Source organism: Nilaparvata lugens, chromosome 5 (genome assembly GCF_014356525.2).
Source record: "Nilaparvata lugens isolate BPH chromosome 5, ASM1435652v1, whole genome shotgun sequence".
Lineage (NCBI taxonomy): Eukaryota > Metazoa > Arthropoda > Insecta > Hemiptera > Delphacidae > Nilaparvata > Nilaparvata lugens.
The window spans coordinates 74,150,091-74,167,831 of NC_052508.1; the positions used below are offsets into that span (position 1 = coordinate 74,150,091).

The window sequence follows — 17,741 nt, forward strand, 5'->3', positions numbered from 1 at the left end:
GTCCTTAATTATTCTCACAAAGTAGATTTTTAAATGTAGATGCTATCAAAACTAAACATAGAAGAAAAATTTCACATTATCATCACTAAAATATGAAGTATTCATATATTGAAGAAATAATTTTGAAGGACCAAAAACAAAAACTTAATTCTAATTTGATGTGGAAAGAAAGCAAGAGGTAAAACCTCCAGATGAGGTTTGTAATAAGGAATAATATTATTAAATTATAAAGACTATGAAATTGTCAAAAAATACCACAGATTTATTGATACTTAGAAAGACCGGTTTCGGTTATTACACCTTTGTCAATCTCTGATAAACTAAAACTAAATACAAGAGCAGCAGAATTCATACTAGTAGGCGAGTACTGCTATTGGTCAAGGGCATGAATGCCTGCCATTGGCCCAGCTGGACAGTCCCTTCCCACTCAACGGTGTCACAAAATGGCGGCTTAAGCAACAGACTCGCCATGATAACAAAATTTAATCAGTAAATTTTAGATAATTTACAATTACATTTAAATTTTGTTATCATGCCGAATCTGTTGCTTAAGTCGCCATTTTGTGATACCATTAAGTGGGAGGAGACTGTCTAGCTGGGCCAATGGCAGGCGTTCATGCCCTTGACCAATAGCAGTACTCGCCTACTAGTATAAATTCTGCTGCTTTGTATTTAGTTTTAGTTTATCAGAGATTGACAAAGGTGTAATAACCGAAACCGGTCTTTCTAATTATCAATAAATCTGTGGTTTTTTGATAATTTCTTAGTCTTTTTTATTTAATATGAATAATTACCACAATATCAACTTCTCAACTACACAAAAAGTGAATAATATTAGTTCAAGTTTATGTTATATTATAATTGTTTCACATATTTATTTTCTACAATTGAGCATAGGTTTTTATTTGTATCTTGAATATAAATTTATTTTTCAGGAGGAAGATCTCAAATGGGTAGAAGACAATATTCCAACTTCTCTTGCTGATAGGTGAGTGATTTTTCTACTTCAGTGTCCTTCCCAATGTCCTACTAATGGCATAACATCAATTCATTTCTCATTATTATTATACAAAGTGCGCCAGAGAAACTTACTTATTTCAATTTAATTTACAATTTATTAAAACACACAAAACAAGACAAAACAAAATATCAAAGAATTACAAAACAAATAAAATACAATAGAATGTTAGAAATATAAAAAACCATGGGCTTTGTGGTTTGTCATTTATCGCAAATACGCAGCTGCTATTACAATTTCTGACTCCACTATTTGACGAATTCTCCATGAAGACCTTCAATTTCATCCCTATAAATTGGCTGTTGTTCAAGGATTGACTGAACGCGATTTTGTTGCCCGTCAAAATGCAAGTGATGTGCTGATTGAAGACGCGGTCATTTTTTCAGTGACGAGGCTCATTTCGACTTGCGTTTCCTCAATGGGATTTTTTATGGGGTTAATTGAAATTCATGGTTTATGTCGATCGACCACGGACCATAGCACACCTCAAGAAAAACATTCGCGACGCCGTTGCCAACATACCGATTTATATACTGCAACGAATCTAGGGTTTCATGTAGGCCAATTTTCAAAAAACTCAAATTATTAACAATTCCAGCCCTTTATTTTTAGGACATTGCATCTTTTGTTTACAGTATTAAGCGGAAATTCATGGAGGATAACATTTCACACAGATACCCCACAAGACATAAAATGTTTACCCTCCAGTACCCCACTCATAGACTTTCGCTCTTGGAGGGGGGACCACATTATGCTGGGCTCAGAATTTTCAACTGTTTGACGGACGAACTTAAGAGTGTTAACAGTCTAGGTAAATTTTATACAGCTCTCAAAGATATACTGACTGAATGCTGCCCGTATTCATTAAGAGAATGTTATGAGATCTTCTCATTGAAATCCTAGAGATCAGAAATTATTCAGACGATTTTGTAAAATGAAAAACTCTCTCTCCATGGAGGGAAATCATAATATATTTGATATATTTTTGACATGTCTTACACCGTTTGAGCTGTACTCATCAAATGCGGTTTTATACGATGAAATAACCATAATAATTTTTTTTCCTTTTTCCTTCGTCCTGGTACCCCCAGAAGAAGGGAGTTTATTATAGAAAATATAACGAACAAAAATTAAAAATACACTTATAAAAAGAAATCTTACAAATGAAGAATAATAAAAAAAAAGCAAGGATGACAAAAGATAAGAAGATTCCCTTTCAGTAGAACATCTCAAATATTATAAACCAGACGAATTATAAATTCTCCAAAACCTTCTAAAGAAGGTTTGACTGGAGGAGTCAAGTTTTACATTATATTAAAAAACCATAGAATAGTACATTGATATAATTAATCTTGATCCGAAAATAATATTTTTCAATTTAAATCATATCAAAAGAGAAATAGTTGTCAATCTTGGGTAGAAAAAAATTAATTGATACATTGATAATAATTCATTTAATTGTATTGTGTAGCAATATATAAACAATAATAAATATATAAAATAATAATATAATAATAATAAATAATAATGAGTGGATATAAATTTCAAAAATCGACTTCATCAGTGTATCGACCTCATCAATGGGGGTCGCTATTGATTGAAGTCATTTTCGAGACTGCATGAAAAAATAGGGATATTGTATTCTCATATAGAAAAAAGATTAGAACAATAACTAAAGTACTTTTGTTTTCATTGGCCTTTCAAATGAGTAAGTTTCTCTGGCGCATCTTGTACTTAAATTGATAGAACTCATAAAATTCGCCATAAATGTGTGGAGAAAACGCAGAAAAACGCCAATTTTGGACGTAATTAAAATACTATTTGTGAGTGAATTATGAGAGAATTCGTATTAAACTATTTCAATAAAAATGTATCAAGTGGTTTAGAAATGCTAATAAGCCTGACATACTGGTGATGGGTATGTTTAAATAGAAAGCCGTGATAATAGATATACCTGTACCTACCACATAACAATAATTGATTGAAATTGGAACGTTTAAAAACGCCATTAAAAAATTAGTGGGAAGGGTAAAAATTATTTTATTGAAACTAATGTGAAGTTCAAGGCTTACCATTTAAGAATTATCAAATAACATTCATCACTTTTTACTTTCCTTGTCCTATTACCATAGGTAAGGAAAGTATTGCTTTCCGAAAAAAATTAATGTACCCCAATTTCTAAATTTCTATAAGTTTCAAGGTCCCCTGAGTTCAAAAAAGTGGTTTTTGGGTATTGGTCTGTATGTGTGTGAGTGTATGTGTACACGACATCTCATCTCCCAATTAACGGAATGACTTGAAATTTGAAACGTAAGGTCCTTACAATATAAGGATCCGACACGAACAATTTCGATCAAATGCTATTCAAGATGGCGGCTAAAATGGCGAAAATGTTGTCAAAAACAGGGTTTTTCGCGATTTTCTCGAAAAACGCTCCAACGATTTCGATTGAAATTATACCTAAAATAGTCATCGATAAGCTCTATCAACTGCCACAAGTCCCATATCTGTAAAAATTTCATGAGCTCAGCCCCATCTATACAAAGTTTGATTTAAGATTTTCAATTATCGGGCTTCAGATACAATTTAAACAAAAAAAATTGAGTGGAATAGATTGAGCATGAGAATCTCTACAATTAATGTTCAGTAACATTTTCACCTAAAATTAGAAATAAGCTCGAAATTCCAGAAAATGTGATTATCCAATTGCAAACTGTTGGCAACTGTTGATTCTATTAAATGATTCACTATGAAGAGAAAGCAGACCTCGTGTGTCTCCAGCGTTATTGCCCTGCCACCAGCTGGCTCAAATCTTTGAATAGTAGACTTGAGATGCGCGGGAACACTAGCGTCAGGTGATCAATTTTCATAACGGCAAGGAAAGTTGTGTGAGTGCGCCATACCAGATTTTTGACAATGGCACTTCATTTAGATGGCTTCATCATGAACGAGGATATATTGTTTAAATCTCAGTTGACGATTCCTCATTGATCGCTGCAACATCTCATCTGGGATATTGCGGATTTCATTTTGAATTCTGTTTTAATTTTTAATTAGTTCAAAATTATTGATCAAATTGTGAGCGAAATCCACACTGCACGGCAGTCAATGCCAACTGTGCGAGTGAGTATTGTTTGGTAACCGTGTAATCTCAAGATTAGGTTACGTTTCCTGGTTCCATGGATCTGTCCACCTGCGATTTTCTGTTTCTGGGGCTATCTCAAATCAAACATTTTCACAACTTGACCAATAACTGTGGTTGAATCATAACAAACAATTCAAAATGAAATTAACAATGTCCCAGCTGAAATGTTGCAGCAATCGTTCAGGAATCTCAACACAGATTTCAAGAGTGTATTCGTGCAGGGGGAAGCCATCTTGAAGAAGTAATTGTCAAAAAGTCATAGATGTTTTAATAATTCTCAAATAGCAAGTCTTGAACTTTACATTAGTTTGAATAAAATCATTTTTGCCCTTCTCACTTTTGTTTTATGACGTTTTTAGAAGTTCCCGTTGTACTGGGTCCCCAGTATAACAATCAAACTGGAAAGATGTTTTCATTATATATTTCACTATCATTATTTCAATACATTTTTATTTTCTTTCAGTGCACTTCCTATTCTGGACTCCGATGAGGTAACTATATTATTTTCATTAATTTATACATTCTTTAATGGAATAAATCAGAATATCGTAACAGTTCACCAGAGAACTCTGTGCTTTACTATAAAATTTAACTTTAAAATTACAATTTTGGTTATGTTTCAACTCTTCATTATTCATTTAATTATTATTAAACGAAAATCCCAATTAAATGCTGTAAATCACCCCGAAGACTTCAGCTACTGCAAATATTGACAACAGGGTAAACAGCTAGATGGAAATTCGATGAGCACTACTATACAAAAATTATTTGTCAGCCCAGGAATCGAACCCGGTACCACCTAATTGCCGGTCTGGAATGCTCACCCTTACACCAAACGATGGTTTATTTCCATCTGTCTTTATTATTTTATTGATCGCACTCTGTATAAATAGGTGCTTACCTATGCCGTAGTACTGAAATTTTCTTTCTTATTTCTTACATCTATATGTCATTTTGATTTTGATACATTATACAATTCATGCCATTGTCATTATTGAAATTATAATTGGATTCAATTTTCTATTCTAGGAAATAATGAATACCAAGTTCGAAATCTCAAAGATGCAGTAAAGATAATAATTATTTCCTAACGAGGAATTGATCGACTTAATTGTTCATTATTTGCACGTAAGTAGTTTATATTGTATTCAACTATTAACTACTTATATTGTCACTTTTTGTGTAGTTGAGAAGTTGATATTGTGGTAATTATTCATATTGAATGAAAAAGACTAAGAAATTGTCAAAAAACCACTGATTTATTGATAATTAGAAAGACCGGTTTCGGTTATTACACCATTAGTCTTTTTCATTCAATACTTATATTGTATTTATATTAATAATAACTTATATTTTTTATAAGATATTTTGTTAGCCTGGTCTCTATCCCAGGAATTGGGTTACCTATAATTTGCTGGTAGATTGGTAGGCTCAACTCACACTTACGCGACTCAAGTCGAGAAGAGACTGTGACTCTAGTCTCTTCTCGACGCAATATGTGTTTTCAAATAGCTACACTTAGACCAGTCGACTCTAGTCTCCGCGAATTCACGACTGTGAGACTTGAGTCGAGCGTCGACTCGACATGTTGGTCAAGCCTCGACTTGAGTTGCATGTGTACCATGCATTTGTAGCCCTCCTAGTACCACGTGGTTGCATGATACACAGAAGATCAGGTGGGGGCGTTTCCGACCCAGTCTCCAATTATGATTTTTTCCTCACAAAATTTCATTCAAATTCGAATGAAAATATTATTTATTTGAACATTCATATATTTAAAAGGAAAAAAACAATTGAATAATTAAAAACTTTTTATAATATGAGTACATAAGAGCTATTCCAGTTTTCCAGTGGTTCTAAATCTACAGAAGAGTGTGGTTATACCATGAACGGGAACGCGCCAACTAGTCTCCCCGACAGTAAAGCTCCTTTTAAAACCACATTCGAGGGGATTTACTGACGGCGACAACTGAGCTCCTGAGAGAGGCAATGGTATATTCTGCCAGGGGATTTACTGACGCCTGTGATCAAAATAGCGAGGAGACTAGTTGTCGGGGAGACAGGTTGGCGGCGACCCCCATGAACAAGCTTGCTAGTATTTACAACTTGAAAACTAAATCTGCATAAAAAAGGCATAGAAATACTTAATGACATGCCTAGATATGATAGAAATAATCTGTTATCATTGATATATATTAGTTCTATTCTCTCTGGGAACTTCATAACGTGTTTCTATGCATCTATACAGATTTCATTTCTATCTGTAAGTTGAAATTTCATTTCTATCATTACCCACGATCAAGTATATACAAGCTAAAAGTGTGTAATAATTATTTCACTTAACTAGAACGCAAATTGAATAGTGTAATTCAAACAATAAGCATTGAAAGAAGTTGAACAAGAAAGACCATGCGGGGTCGGACGCGACCCCGTTATTGACACCTAACATTAAAATTGGCAATAATAAAAAAAGTTTACTTATCACGAACGTGAGCTCTGGTCTGTGTCTGGAGAAATACTGAAGGAAAGGTTACGTGGAAGGGGGTGGCGTTTCTCCCATCAACATGCCCAGAAACCGATAAGCAGTGGCGCCTGGGGTCAGATACGACCCAACGTGGTACTAGGAGGGTTAATAAAAGTGAGGTTATGTTCGATGAAAGTGATGCTTAATCATTTTTAGATAAGACAATAATAAGAATTATATAAGACAATATTCATATTAATTATAAAATTTGTTACATGATAAGTAGTGACGAATTAAATCGTATATTTTTAATAAAGAAAGGTTAGAAAATGGAGTAGCATGCAACTGAAGTAGCGTCAATGAGCAAGAAAGTCGTAAGGTCGAGTGACTAGAGTCTCGTCGACTGGAGTCGTACGATTTTACTCGAGTCAGTGTGAGTTGTTGAGCCGTAGAGGTTTCACTCTTGATTTTTATGTTTCTTTCAAAATAAATTAGAAACCTGACCATTTTTTGGATCCTTTACTAATTATTATCATAGAGAACAATAAAGTAGATATCCCATGGTATAGGGCGTTTATGTCGCAACTTTTACTGTTATCTCAAGCCGATTACTGTTGATTATTGTCATATTTTACTGTTTTGTTGGGGTGAGAGTGTATGAACGGCACAATATGAGAGACTACCAGTGTCACACAGCTTCACGGGAAAGAATTACATGAACTATCGGCTTGAGATAACAGTAAGAGTTGCGAACATAAACGCCCTATACCATGGGATATCTACTTATGCTATTGCTTCTCTATGACTTGACCTATTCCGGACTATGTGTTATCTAAATTTGGGAGAGGAATAGCACAAGGTTACCTCATTTTTCCACTCCCTATCATTTTTGATGATGTACTTATTGTATGAATCAATAAAAAATAAATGTGTCTCTATGATTTTGTTGAGGAACAGTTGGATTAATTTATTTCTATTGAATAATTTCCAAGACTGACTATTGATTATTCTCAGTATTCACTTACTCCACTATTACACTGATAACCATGATACTTTGGATAATTTTTTCTAATCCATATTTGTTCTTTTTTTGTTGCAGATCGTGAGTGTATTGTGGACTGTTTATAAATCCTGTAAATATTATATAGCTATTTTAAATAATTTATGTTGTAATTAAGATTGAAAGATGCTTTTTATAGAATTTCGAGTGAATTGTGTGGGTGAGTAAAGTTGACAGAGAGAAATTCGAGAAAATGAAAAAACTTCTTTTTTTGTTTTGGAAAGTTGGAATGGAGGAGGAGTTTATCCAAAACCGTACATATTATGTTTTCATCTCTTGTATTGCTATTTAGTTTCAATGCTGGATTTGTTGTACAAAAACAGAAGAATACATTGAATGAGTGCTTCATTTTTACTTGAATAAGTTTCTTTCTTAATAGATTTGCTTTCTGTAATTGTTTATCAAATGAGGCACTTTATATTCCATGCTTTTTGGGTGCCCACCAACGGTAATAGCCTACCTGTTGCCGGATTTAGGTTAGTTTTTAAAAGGCAACTGGTTATGAAGGTTTGAAGTCTAAATTAAATCTACTTTGTTAAAATAATTTAGGACTGAAAACTGGTTATGAAGGTCTTATGTCTAAATTAAATCTACTTTGTGAAAATCATTAAGGACTAAAAATGTTGTGGAGTGAACAACTACAAGACTTAACCTATTTCGGACTATTTGTAACCTTATCTAAATTTGGGAGAGGAATAGCACAAGGTCGCCTTATTTTTTCTCTTCCTACTATTTTTATGATGTACTTATTGTATGAATCAATCAATAAACTGATGGTGGGCTCCAGTATTCAGGCTTGTCCTAGCTTGTAGTCAGTTGTCGGATAATTTTTTGACCGTCAAAAGTCTCTTATTAAATTTCACGGTAATTATAGACTACCTGTTGTTGCCTGATTTAGTTTAATGTTTTTGACCGTCATAAGTTTCTTACCGTAATCTATTGTGCAACTGGGCCTTTAAGAACTTGAAGGCCCAGTTGCACAAAAGCCGGTTAAATTTTAATCGTGATTAATTCCACGAGAACCAATCAGAGATGGCCTTTTTGATAAGACTGCTTCTCTGATTGGTTCTCGTGGGATTAATCACGATTAAAACTTGACCGGCTTTTGTGCAACCGGGAACCGGCACAAGAAGAATTGGAACTAGAGATTAGGCCCGGTTTCTAAGTCACTTATTAAATGTAATTTGATGTACCATTAAACCTATAGATTCAAAGGTCCATTAGATTTTATATGTGTCGTAGAAGTCGGCCCTTAAAGAATTACAGACACTCAGAAATATTAAAATGAAACCTGTGATGAATAAAATAATCATTTTGATAGATCTTGTTTAGGAACCCTGAAAGCTATGTTGCTCTAGCAGCAGAATATTGACTGTTACATGCATAGAGAATCACAATATTTAGGCTCAACTCACACTTACACGACTCAGGTCGAGAGGAGGCTCGACTCTAGTCGAGAGCATGTGTTTTCAAATGGTGACACTCAGACCAGTCGATTCTAGTCTCTGCGACGTCACCATTTGGAAACACATGCTCTCGACTAGAGTTGAGCCTAAATATTGTGATTCTCTATGCATGTAACAGTCAATATTCTGCTGCTAGAGCAACATAGCTTTCAGGGTTTCTACACAAGATCCATCAAAATGATTATTTTATTTATCACAGGTTTCATTTTAATATTTCTGAGTGTCTGTAATTCTTTAAGGGCCAGCTTCTACGACACATATCAAATCTAATGGACCTATGTATCTATAGGTTTAATGGTACATTAAATTACATTTAATAAGTGACTTAGAAACCGGGCCTAATCTCTAGTTCCAATTCTTCTTGTGCCGGTTCCCGGTTGCACAAAAGCCGGTTAAGTTTTAATTAAGAAGAGTCGAGTCTCTTCTCGACCTGAGTTGCCCAAGTGTGAGTTGAGCCTTACATTTATCGCACCTCTGTATTCTTAGTTTGTTTGGAAAACATAAATCACTCTGCTAGTCAGTCGACCTAGTGGCTTTCAATCTCTTTCAAGATAGAATCTTATCTTGAAGCAGCCCATAGACGTGAAATATTATTAGACAATATTATGTAGAGTATCAATGAAAATTTAAATCTGAATGCCCTCTTTAAATTATTTTGTCACGACATGTTTTGGCTACTAATGCCATTTTCAAGTGAACACTTTTACTCAAATTTATATTTTTATTTATATTCAAAAGTAGCCCTAAAGAAAAAATACGAGGGTAGGCTGATAAGTAATGCACACATGCTTGTAGAGCACAAACCAAATAACCCCCAGAAGCGAGCCTGGTGGCATGTGGAAGTTCTATCTATCCTCTACACGGCTGCGTAGTTTGAAGGTGTTGTGTTCATCCAGTTTGGTTTGCTTAGTGAAAGAATGGCGTCGTGTTCTGGTGTTATGTAAACGCGAATTAAACAACGCGCTGTTATCGAATTTGTGACTGCTGAGGAAGTAAATCCCGGTGAAATTCATCGTCGTTTAAAGGTTATTTAATTCTTGATTCTTCTCAATAATGATCTATGAAGTCGTCTCCTTCCTAACGGTAGCACTTCAAATTGTTCCCAGCATTCCAATCAACGCTGTTTATTCTCGTCTGTCAGACGGCGTGGTACCCATCGTGCACAGATTTTATGGTATCCCAATTGTTCAATAATGAGGCCGACATGTTACTTGGATATTCCAACTCGGTTTGCGATATGCTGTTGAGTGATTCGCCGGTCATTTTGAATCAAGTCTTCGACGAGTTTATGATGATTATCGTCTGTGGCAGTGATTGGACGTATGCTGGGTGTTTCATCAACAATTGAGGCTTTTCCAGGTTTGGCAATCTCGAAATTTTATAACCCATCGATTCACGGTAGACCTATCAACAGTATCGTCACAATAAACAGCCTTTAAACGACGATGAATCTCACTAGGATTCACTTTCTCAGCAGTTAAAAATTCGATAACAGCGCGTTGTTTAATTCGCGTTGACATAACACCAAAACACGACGCCATACTTTCACTAACCAAACCAAACTGGATGAGCACAACGCCTTCAAACTGCGCAGCCGTGTAGAGGAGAAATAGTACTTCTACATGCCACCAGGCGCGCTTCTGAAGTTTATTTAGTTTGTGCTCTACAAGCATGTGTGCATTAGTTATCAGCCTACCCTCGTACAATATGTAGAGTACCTACTTATAAAATCAGGCCACACAACTGTTGGAAACTCTCATGGACTCTGCGGCCTGTTATAGGTAGGTACTATCAGACAAAGTTAGTAGACAGAAGGTTGGTCACTCATCTATAGTATTTTCGTTGAAATGCAATTGGAGTGGGGGAACTGCAGCCGTGACGTAGGCTGTAGTACAGAGTAGGCAGAATATCGCATTCTTGAAAATCATACGGTGACCTATAGTCAAATTATATAACACAAACATTTTCTGACATGCAAGCTTTCTGTTTCTGCCTTACAATAATTATCAAAACATTCAAATAATACAAGCATTTTTCCATATAAAAGCAAAAACCCCACCTACTCCTAACTTTCCTTTTCAAACCCTTAAGGTTTCTTCATCTTCTAGGTCGTGTTTATATTTTGTAGTTTGGCTATACATCAGCTTGTGAATTTCGGGGATGAGATATTTTGATTCTCGTAGAACATGTGCTCAATACCAGCATGTGCATTATTTATATGAACGAAATTTATCGGGATCGGTTTATTGCAATGCATTAATTTTTCAATATTTTTCATGCGTTAATCTGAAATTATAATAGTATAACGTTGTCTACTAACGCTTTTCCAGCTTATTAACTTTTTCGTGTCACGTTTTTAGATTCTTGAAAAACTTTCAACTTCATTTTATTCATACAAGTTGAATGAACTTGGAATATTTAACAACATCATTAGAATCGGTGATTCATTCGCTATAAGTATGGAAAATTTTCAAGTTCTAGGTCAATCTTGAGGGCAATAAAAGACGATTTATTTCAAGATACAGTGAATAAACTGTAATGCTCTGTTACTCCATCACATTTTTACTACACGTGACGTCACGCTGGCGTTCCCCCCTCCACTTCGAATCTTACACCTGTGAGTGATCAACCTTCTGTCTACTAACGTTGACTATCAGAGACAAATAAATATGCATTAAACAGTATCTTTACTCTATGGTACTATATTTCTAAATTAAAATTGCACGTCTATTTGGTGCTAAAGGTCAGTTATGTAAAAAGAATTAAAGATTTAAATTATTTAAAATTCATGTATCAACTGACGAATGAGCAAGTGTGGACAAGGCTTACTTCAAACTTAAATATCTATTACTTTAGTGATTTTCCATCCAATTTTTGTGATACTCTCTAGGAATATGTTGTAATACAAAATACACGTTTTTCAGTCTACCTGTTTTCCAATAACTAATTTATTGAATTATGAACATTGCCCTTATTTTGGAAGTTTGTATGATGCGATTTGTTCAGTATTAAGATATTAAAACCAACTCACATTGACTTTGACAACTCGAAAGTGTTTTATTCTCCAATTATTTCTTTACCTGTCACACGATGGTGTCACATGGGATGGTGTATGGAATTCTTTCATATATTATAATTATCAAAACTGTACAGTTGCGTTTTGCGTGATGTGGTATTTTTCCATAATGAAATAGTATATTTCGCACCTAGAGCAGAAAATGAGATTTTTCTGGCTCGAAATCGGTTTCAGGTCCGAGGCCGTAGGCCGAGAACTAGAAAAGATTGAGAGCCGGAAAAACATTTTTGCCCGTGGTGCGAACGCTATTTTTCGCCACACACAAAAATAAACAATATATATAAAATAATAATTATTATTTACTAAGCACTTCCGAAAGCAGAAGTGGAAGGTCATAGCTCTAGCAAATCTGAGGTAATCTGAATATCAGGAAATTGTCCAAGTATTTTTATTTTTCATTCTGATTTGTCTAAATAACCTAAAAGATTATGTTCAATTATGTGGGAGGTTGAGTTTATACTTTTTTATTCTTTCAAATGACAATAAGATGATATTGTTATAAATAATGTTTTAATTATTGAATAATAAACTCTAATAATGAAAAGTTTTTGATCAGCTGTTTCACACTTGAAATTTAGCGGCCAGAAGGGTACTCTTTCCGGCCTTAGCCGGAAAGAAACCTGTTCTGACGTCAGACGAGAGTCGTCTGCAAACAATATCTTCAGATCTACGTAGGGACTGGAAAACAGCTGTTTTCTGTGCAGTGGCGAAAAATAAGTAACCGGACTGACCTCAGGAAATTTTCTATTGGCAAAATATGTACAATTTTTCATCGGATATCTTTAAAGTAGTCCCTATTGGAGTCGATAACACGCTGATACCGGATTTTCAAATCCCTGAACGCTCCCTGGAAGTCGGCAACCTCTATGCTGAGATTAGCCGACGGAGCACCTCTCTGTAGTACTGGTCGTTTACAGTTTGGCCGGGTGGCACAAACTCTTTGTGACTATAGAGAGGTGCTCCGTCGACTAACCGCCCGGGTTCATCGAGTCCGTCCGGGAATTGCCGATTCGTATGGATCCTCCATCACGACAATGTTCCGTCGCACACCTGCCTGCTCGCTCGTCACCGAGCAGTTTTTTTTTTTTTATTTATTTATGTCATTGACAATTACAAATCATAATTATAATAAATATACTATGATTGGGAGAAGACAACAGGCATAGCCCAAAACTGTCTTCTCCCAAATTTTTACAAATAAGTTTCAAAAAAGAATAAGGCTAAGATTTCACTTTCACTTCAAAAAGTCCAATTTCCAGTTGGCCAAATAGTCGAGGGTAACGTTGCCACATCCTCCTTACAGCCCGGATATGGCACCACCGGACTTCTTCTTGTTCCCCAAGATCAAGAGACAACTTGAGGGGACGCGGTCGGGACTCTGGAAACCGTTCAACGTGCTACGACGAGGGCTCTAGACAGCATAGAGGTTGCCGACTTCCAGGGAGCGTTCAGGGATTTGAAAATCCGGTATCAGCGTGTTATCGACTCTAATAGGGACTACTTTAAAGATATCCAATGAAAAATTGTACATATTTTGCCAATAAAAATACCTGAGGTCAGTCCGGTAACTTATTATACAGACCCTGTATTATAGAAATAATTATTGTCTACCACTTTTTTAGTGGAGATTTGCATTTTTCATGAAATACATGGATTTTCGCAAAAATGGTCCCAAATAAAAATCACTCAAACTCACAGGAATGATAGTACTTGACGAGATGAACAATAATATGTCATCACATTGACGAAATTCACCCCTATTCTTGAGTTATAAGCATTTGAAAATGAGTGATTTCTCTGATCTGAGAGTGGAGGGAAGATTTTATGTTTGAGTGAATAACTCACCCTGTATTGTAGCGAAACGTCTCATATTATAGCACGACACTTGTTAGGTCAACCTCTATCCGTAGCCGAATATCATACAAATCTGGGAGATTTATGGAGTTCTCTCTCAAGATAGAATTTATTTTATAGCAGTCTATAGACAATTAAAATCGCTCAAACTTCGTGACCTTATGCTCTTTAATGCGAGGAACACGAATCTGGAATCCGATTTGCAAAATTCTTCACCGTTTATTAGATATGGCCGTTTGAAAATCTGCAAATTTTATGTTTGAAGCTGCATAACTCACCCTGTATATAAGCTGGGGGTGCCAAATTTGGCTCAGACATTTCTCAGGTAAAGCTTCATCTATGGTGCGAATTTCATTCAAATCTGATAAAGGTACTTTTTTACTTTTTCAAAACGCACGATGGTTAGTCCATGATTTTTCTCATGTTTTTTGTGAAAACTTAAAATCGCTCAAACTCCGTGATCTCATGCTCTTTCATGCGAGGAACACGAATCTGGAATCCGATTTGCAAAATTTTCCACCGTTTATTAAATATGGTCGTTTGAAAATCTGCAAATTTTATGTTTGAAGCTGCATAACTCACCCTGTATTTAAGCTTGGGGTGGCAAATTTGGCTCAGACATTTTTCAGGTAAAGCTTCATCTATGGTGCAAATTTCAGCCAAATCTGAGAGAGGTACTTTTTACATGTTTCAAAACGCACGATGGTTAGTTAGTCCATGATTTTTCTTATGTTTTTTTTGTGAAAACTTAAAATCGCTCAAACTTTGTGACCTTATGCTCTTTGATGCGAGGAACACGAATCTGGTATCCGATTTGCAAAATTCCTTACCATTCATAAGATATGGCTGTTTGAAAATTTGCAAATTTTATTTTTGAAGCTGCATAACTCACCCTGTATATAAACTGAGGGTGCCAAATTTGGCTGAGACATTTCTCAGGTAAAGCTTCATCTATGGTGCAAATTTCAGCCAAATCTGAGATAGGTACTTTTTCCTGTTTCAAAACGCACAATGGTTAGTCCATGATTTTTCTCATGTTTTTGTGAAAAATTTAAATCGCTCAAACTTAGTGACCTTATGCTCTTAATGCGAGGAACACGAATCTGGAATCCGATTTGCAGAATTCCTCACTGTTTATTAGAAATGGCCGTTTGAAAATCTGCAAATTTTATGTTTGAAGCTGCATAACTCACCCTGTATATAAGCTGGGGGGGTGGTAATTTGGATCAGACATTTCTCAGGTAAAGCTTCATCTATGGTGCAAATTTCAGCCAAATCTGAGATAGGTACTTTTTACCTGTTTCAAAACGCACGATGGTTAGTCCATGATTTTTCTCATGTTATTTGTGAAAAATAGAAATTACTTAAACTTAGTGACCTTATGCTCTTTGATGCGAGGAACACGAATCTGGAATCCAATTTGCAAAATTCCTTACCGTTCATAAGATATGGCCGTTTGGAAATTTGCAAATTTTATTTTTGAAGCAGCTTAACTCACCCTGTATATATACTGAGGGTGCCAAATTTGGCTGAGACATTTCTCAGGTAAAGCTTCATCTATGGTGAAAATTTCAGCCAAATCTGAGATGGTTACTTTTTACCAGTTTCAAAACGCACGATGGTTAGTCCATGATTTTTCTCATGTTATTTGTGAAAAATAGAAATTACTTAAACTTCGTGACCTTATGCTCTTTAATGCGAGGAACACGAATCTGGAATCCAATTTGCAAAATTCCTTACAGTTTATTAGATATGGCCGTTTGAAAATTTGCAAATTTTATGTTTGAAGCTGCATAACTCACCCTGTATATAAGCTGGGGGTGCCAATTTGGATCAGACATTTCTCAGGTGAAGCTTCATCTATGGTGCAAATTTCAGCCAAATCTGAGATGGTTACTTTTTACCTGTTTCAAAACGCACGATGTTTAGTCCATGATTTTTCTCATGTTTTTGTGAAAAATTAAAATCGCTCAAACTTTGTGACCTTATGCTCTTTAATGCGAGGAACACGAATCTGGAATCCAATTTGCAAAATTCCTTACAGTTTATTAGATATGGCCGTTTGAAAATTTGCAAATTTTATGTTTGAAGCTGCATAACTCACCCTGTATATAAACTGGGGGTGCCAAATTTGGCTGAGACATTTCTCAGGTAAAGCTTCATCTATTGTGCAAATTTCAGCCAAATCTGAGATTGGTATTTTTTCCTGTTTCAAAACGCACAATGGTTAGTCCATGATTTTTCTCATGTTAATTGTGTAAAATAGAAATTACTTAAACTTCGTGACCTTATGCTCTTTAATGCGAGGAACACGAACTGGAATCCGATTTGCGAAATTCATTACCGTTCATTAGATATGGCCGTTTGAAAATTTGCAAATTTTATGTTTGAAGCTGCATAACTCACCCTGTATATAAACTGGGGGTGCCAAATTTGGCTCAGACATTTCTCAGGTAAAGCTTCATCTATGGTGCAAATTTCAGCCTAATCTGAGATGGTTACTTCTTACCTGTTTCAAAACGCACGATGTTTAGTCCATGATTTTTCTCATGTTTTTGTGATAAATGGAAATCGCTCAAACTTCGAGTCCTTATGCTCTTTGATGCGAGGAACACGAATCTGGAATCCGATTTGCAAAATTCCTTACCGTTCATTAGATATGGCCGTTTGAAAATTTGCAAATTTTATGTTTGAAGCTGCATAACTCACCCTGTATATAAACTGGGGGTGCCAAATTTGGCTCAGACATTTCTCAGGTAAAGCTTCATCTATGGTGCAAATTTCAGCCAAATCTGAGATAGGTACTTTTTACCTGTTTCAAAACGCACGATGGTTAGTCCATGATTTTTCTCATGTTTTTGTGAAAAATTAAAATCGCTCAAACTTTGTGACCTTATGCTCTTTAATGCGAGGAACACGTACCTGGATTTCGATTTGAAAAATTCTTTACCGTCCATTAGATATGGCCGTTTGAAAGTTTGTCAACCTTTATTCATAGCCCGAATATCAACTAAATCTGGGAGATTTATGGAGTTCTCTCTCATGATAGAATCTTATTTTATAGCGGCCCATATACGTGCAATATTATTATACTATACGGTACGTATAATAATACACACAACTGTAGGAAACACTCATGGACACTGCGGCCTATAATAATTGAAATTTGTCAAAGTCTTTCGAGTTTGATTAAACATATATGTTTAATAATACAGAGAGGTTATAAAAGTACTTTAAAACTTAGAAAGCCCATAAATATTTTATTGAAATTACTTACAGAATTGAGAAAGTTGTCATTTTGTTATAAAACATTTCATTTAGGTCGTGAGTGTTATTTTGGTTTGGTGTGACAGCCGTTGGCAATGCAACATACATCCCACCGATAATCGGCTCCAACGGCAGTCACATCAAAATCAAAATAACACCCACACCCTAAACTTGAAGTGTTTTTTAACAAAATGATACCTTTCTCAATTCTGTAAGTAATGGTCAATAAATATTTATGCGCTTTCAAAGTTGTTAAGTACTTTTATAATCACTCTGTATTATGTGCATGTTTTTTCAAACTCGAAAGATTTTGACAAATTTAATCTCCTTTGTCAATAACCAGTTTCACAAATATCCACTTGTACCCTAGTTCGACTACACCAACAGAATT

The 17,741-nt window shown here is 35.3% G+C and overlaps 1 protein-coding gene across 1 annotated transcript in view; it reads left to right on the forward strand.

Annotated features, from left to right (window-relative positions):
• The window catches only part of LOC111055807 (transmembrane protein 87A), a 55,110-nt gene extending 46,782 nt beyond the window's left edge, over positions 1 to 8,328 (forward strand). Inside the window, exons 11-14 of the mRNA XM_039429273.1 lie at positions 936 to 988; positions 4,627 to 4,654; positions 5,193 to 5,291; positions 7,727 to 8,328. Coding sequence (XP_039285207.1) covers positions 936 to 988; positions 4,627 to 4,654; positions 5,193 to 5,234 — 123 coding nt within the window. The 3' untranslated portion in view covers positions 5,235 to 5,291; positions 7,727 to 8,328. The remainder of the gene's footprint in view (positions 1 to 935; positions 989 to 4,626; positions 4,655 to 5,192; positions 5,292 to 7,726) is intronic.
• The last annotated feature ends 9,413 nt before the right edge of the window (positions 8,329 to 17,741 follow it).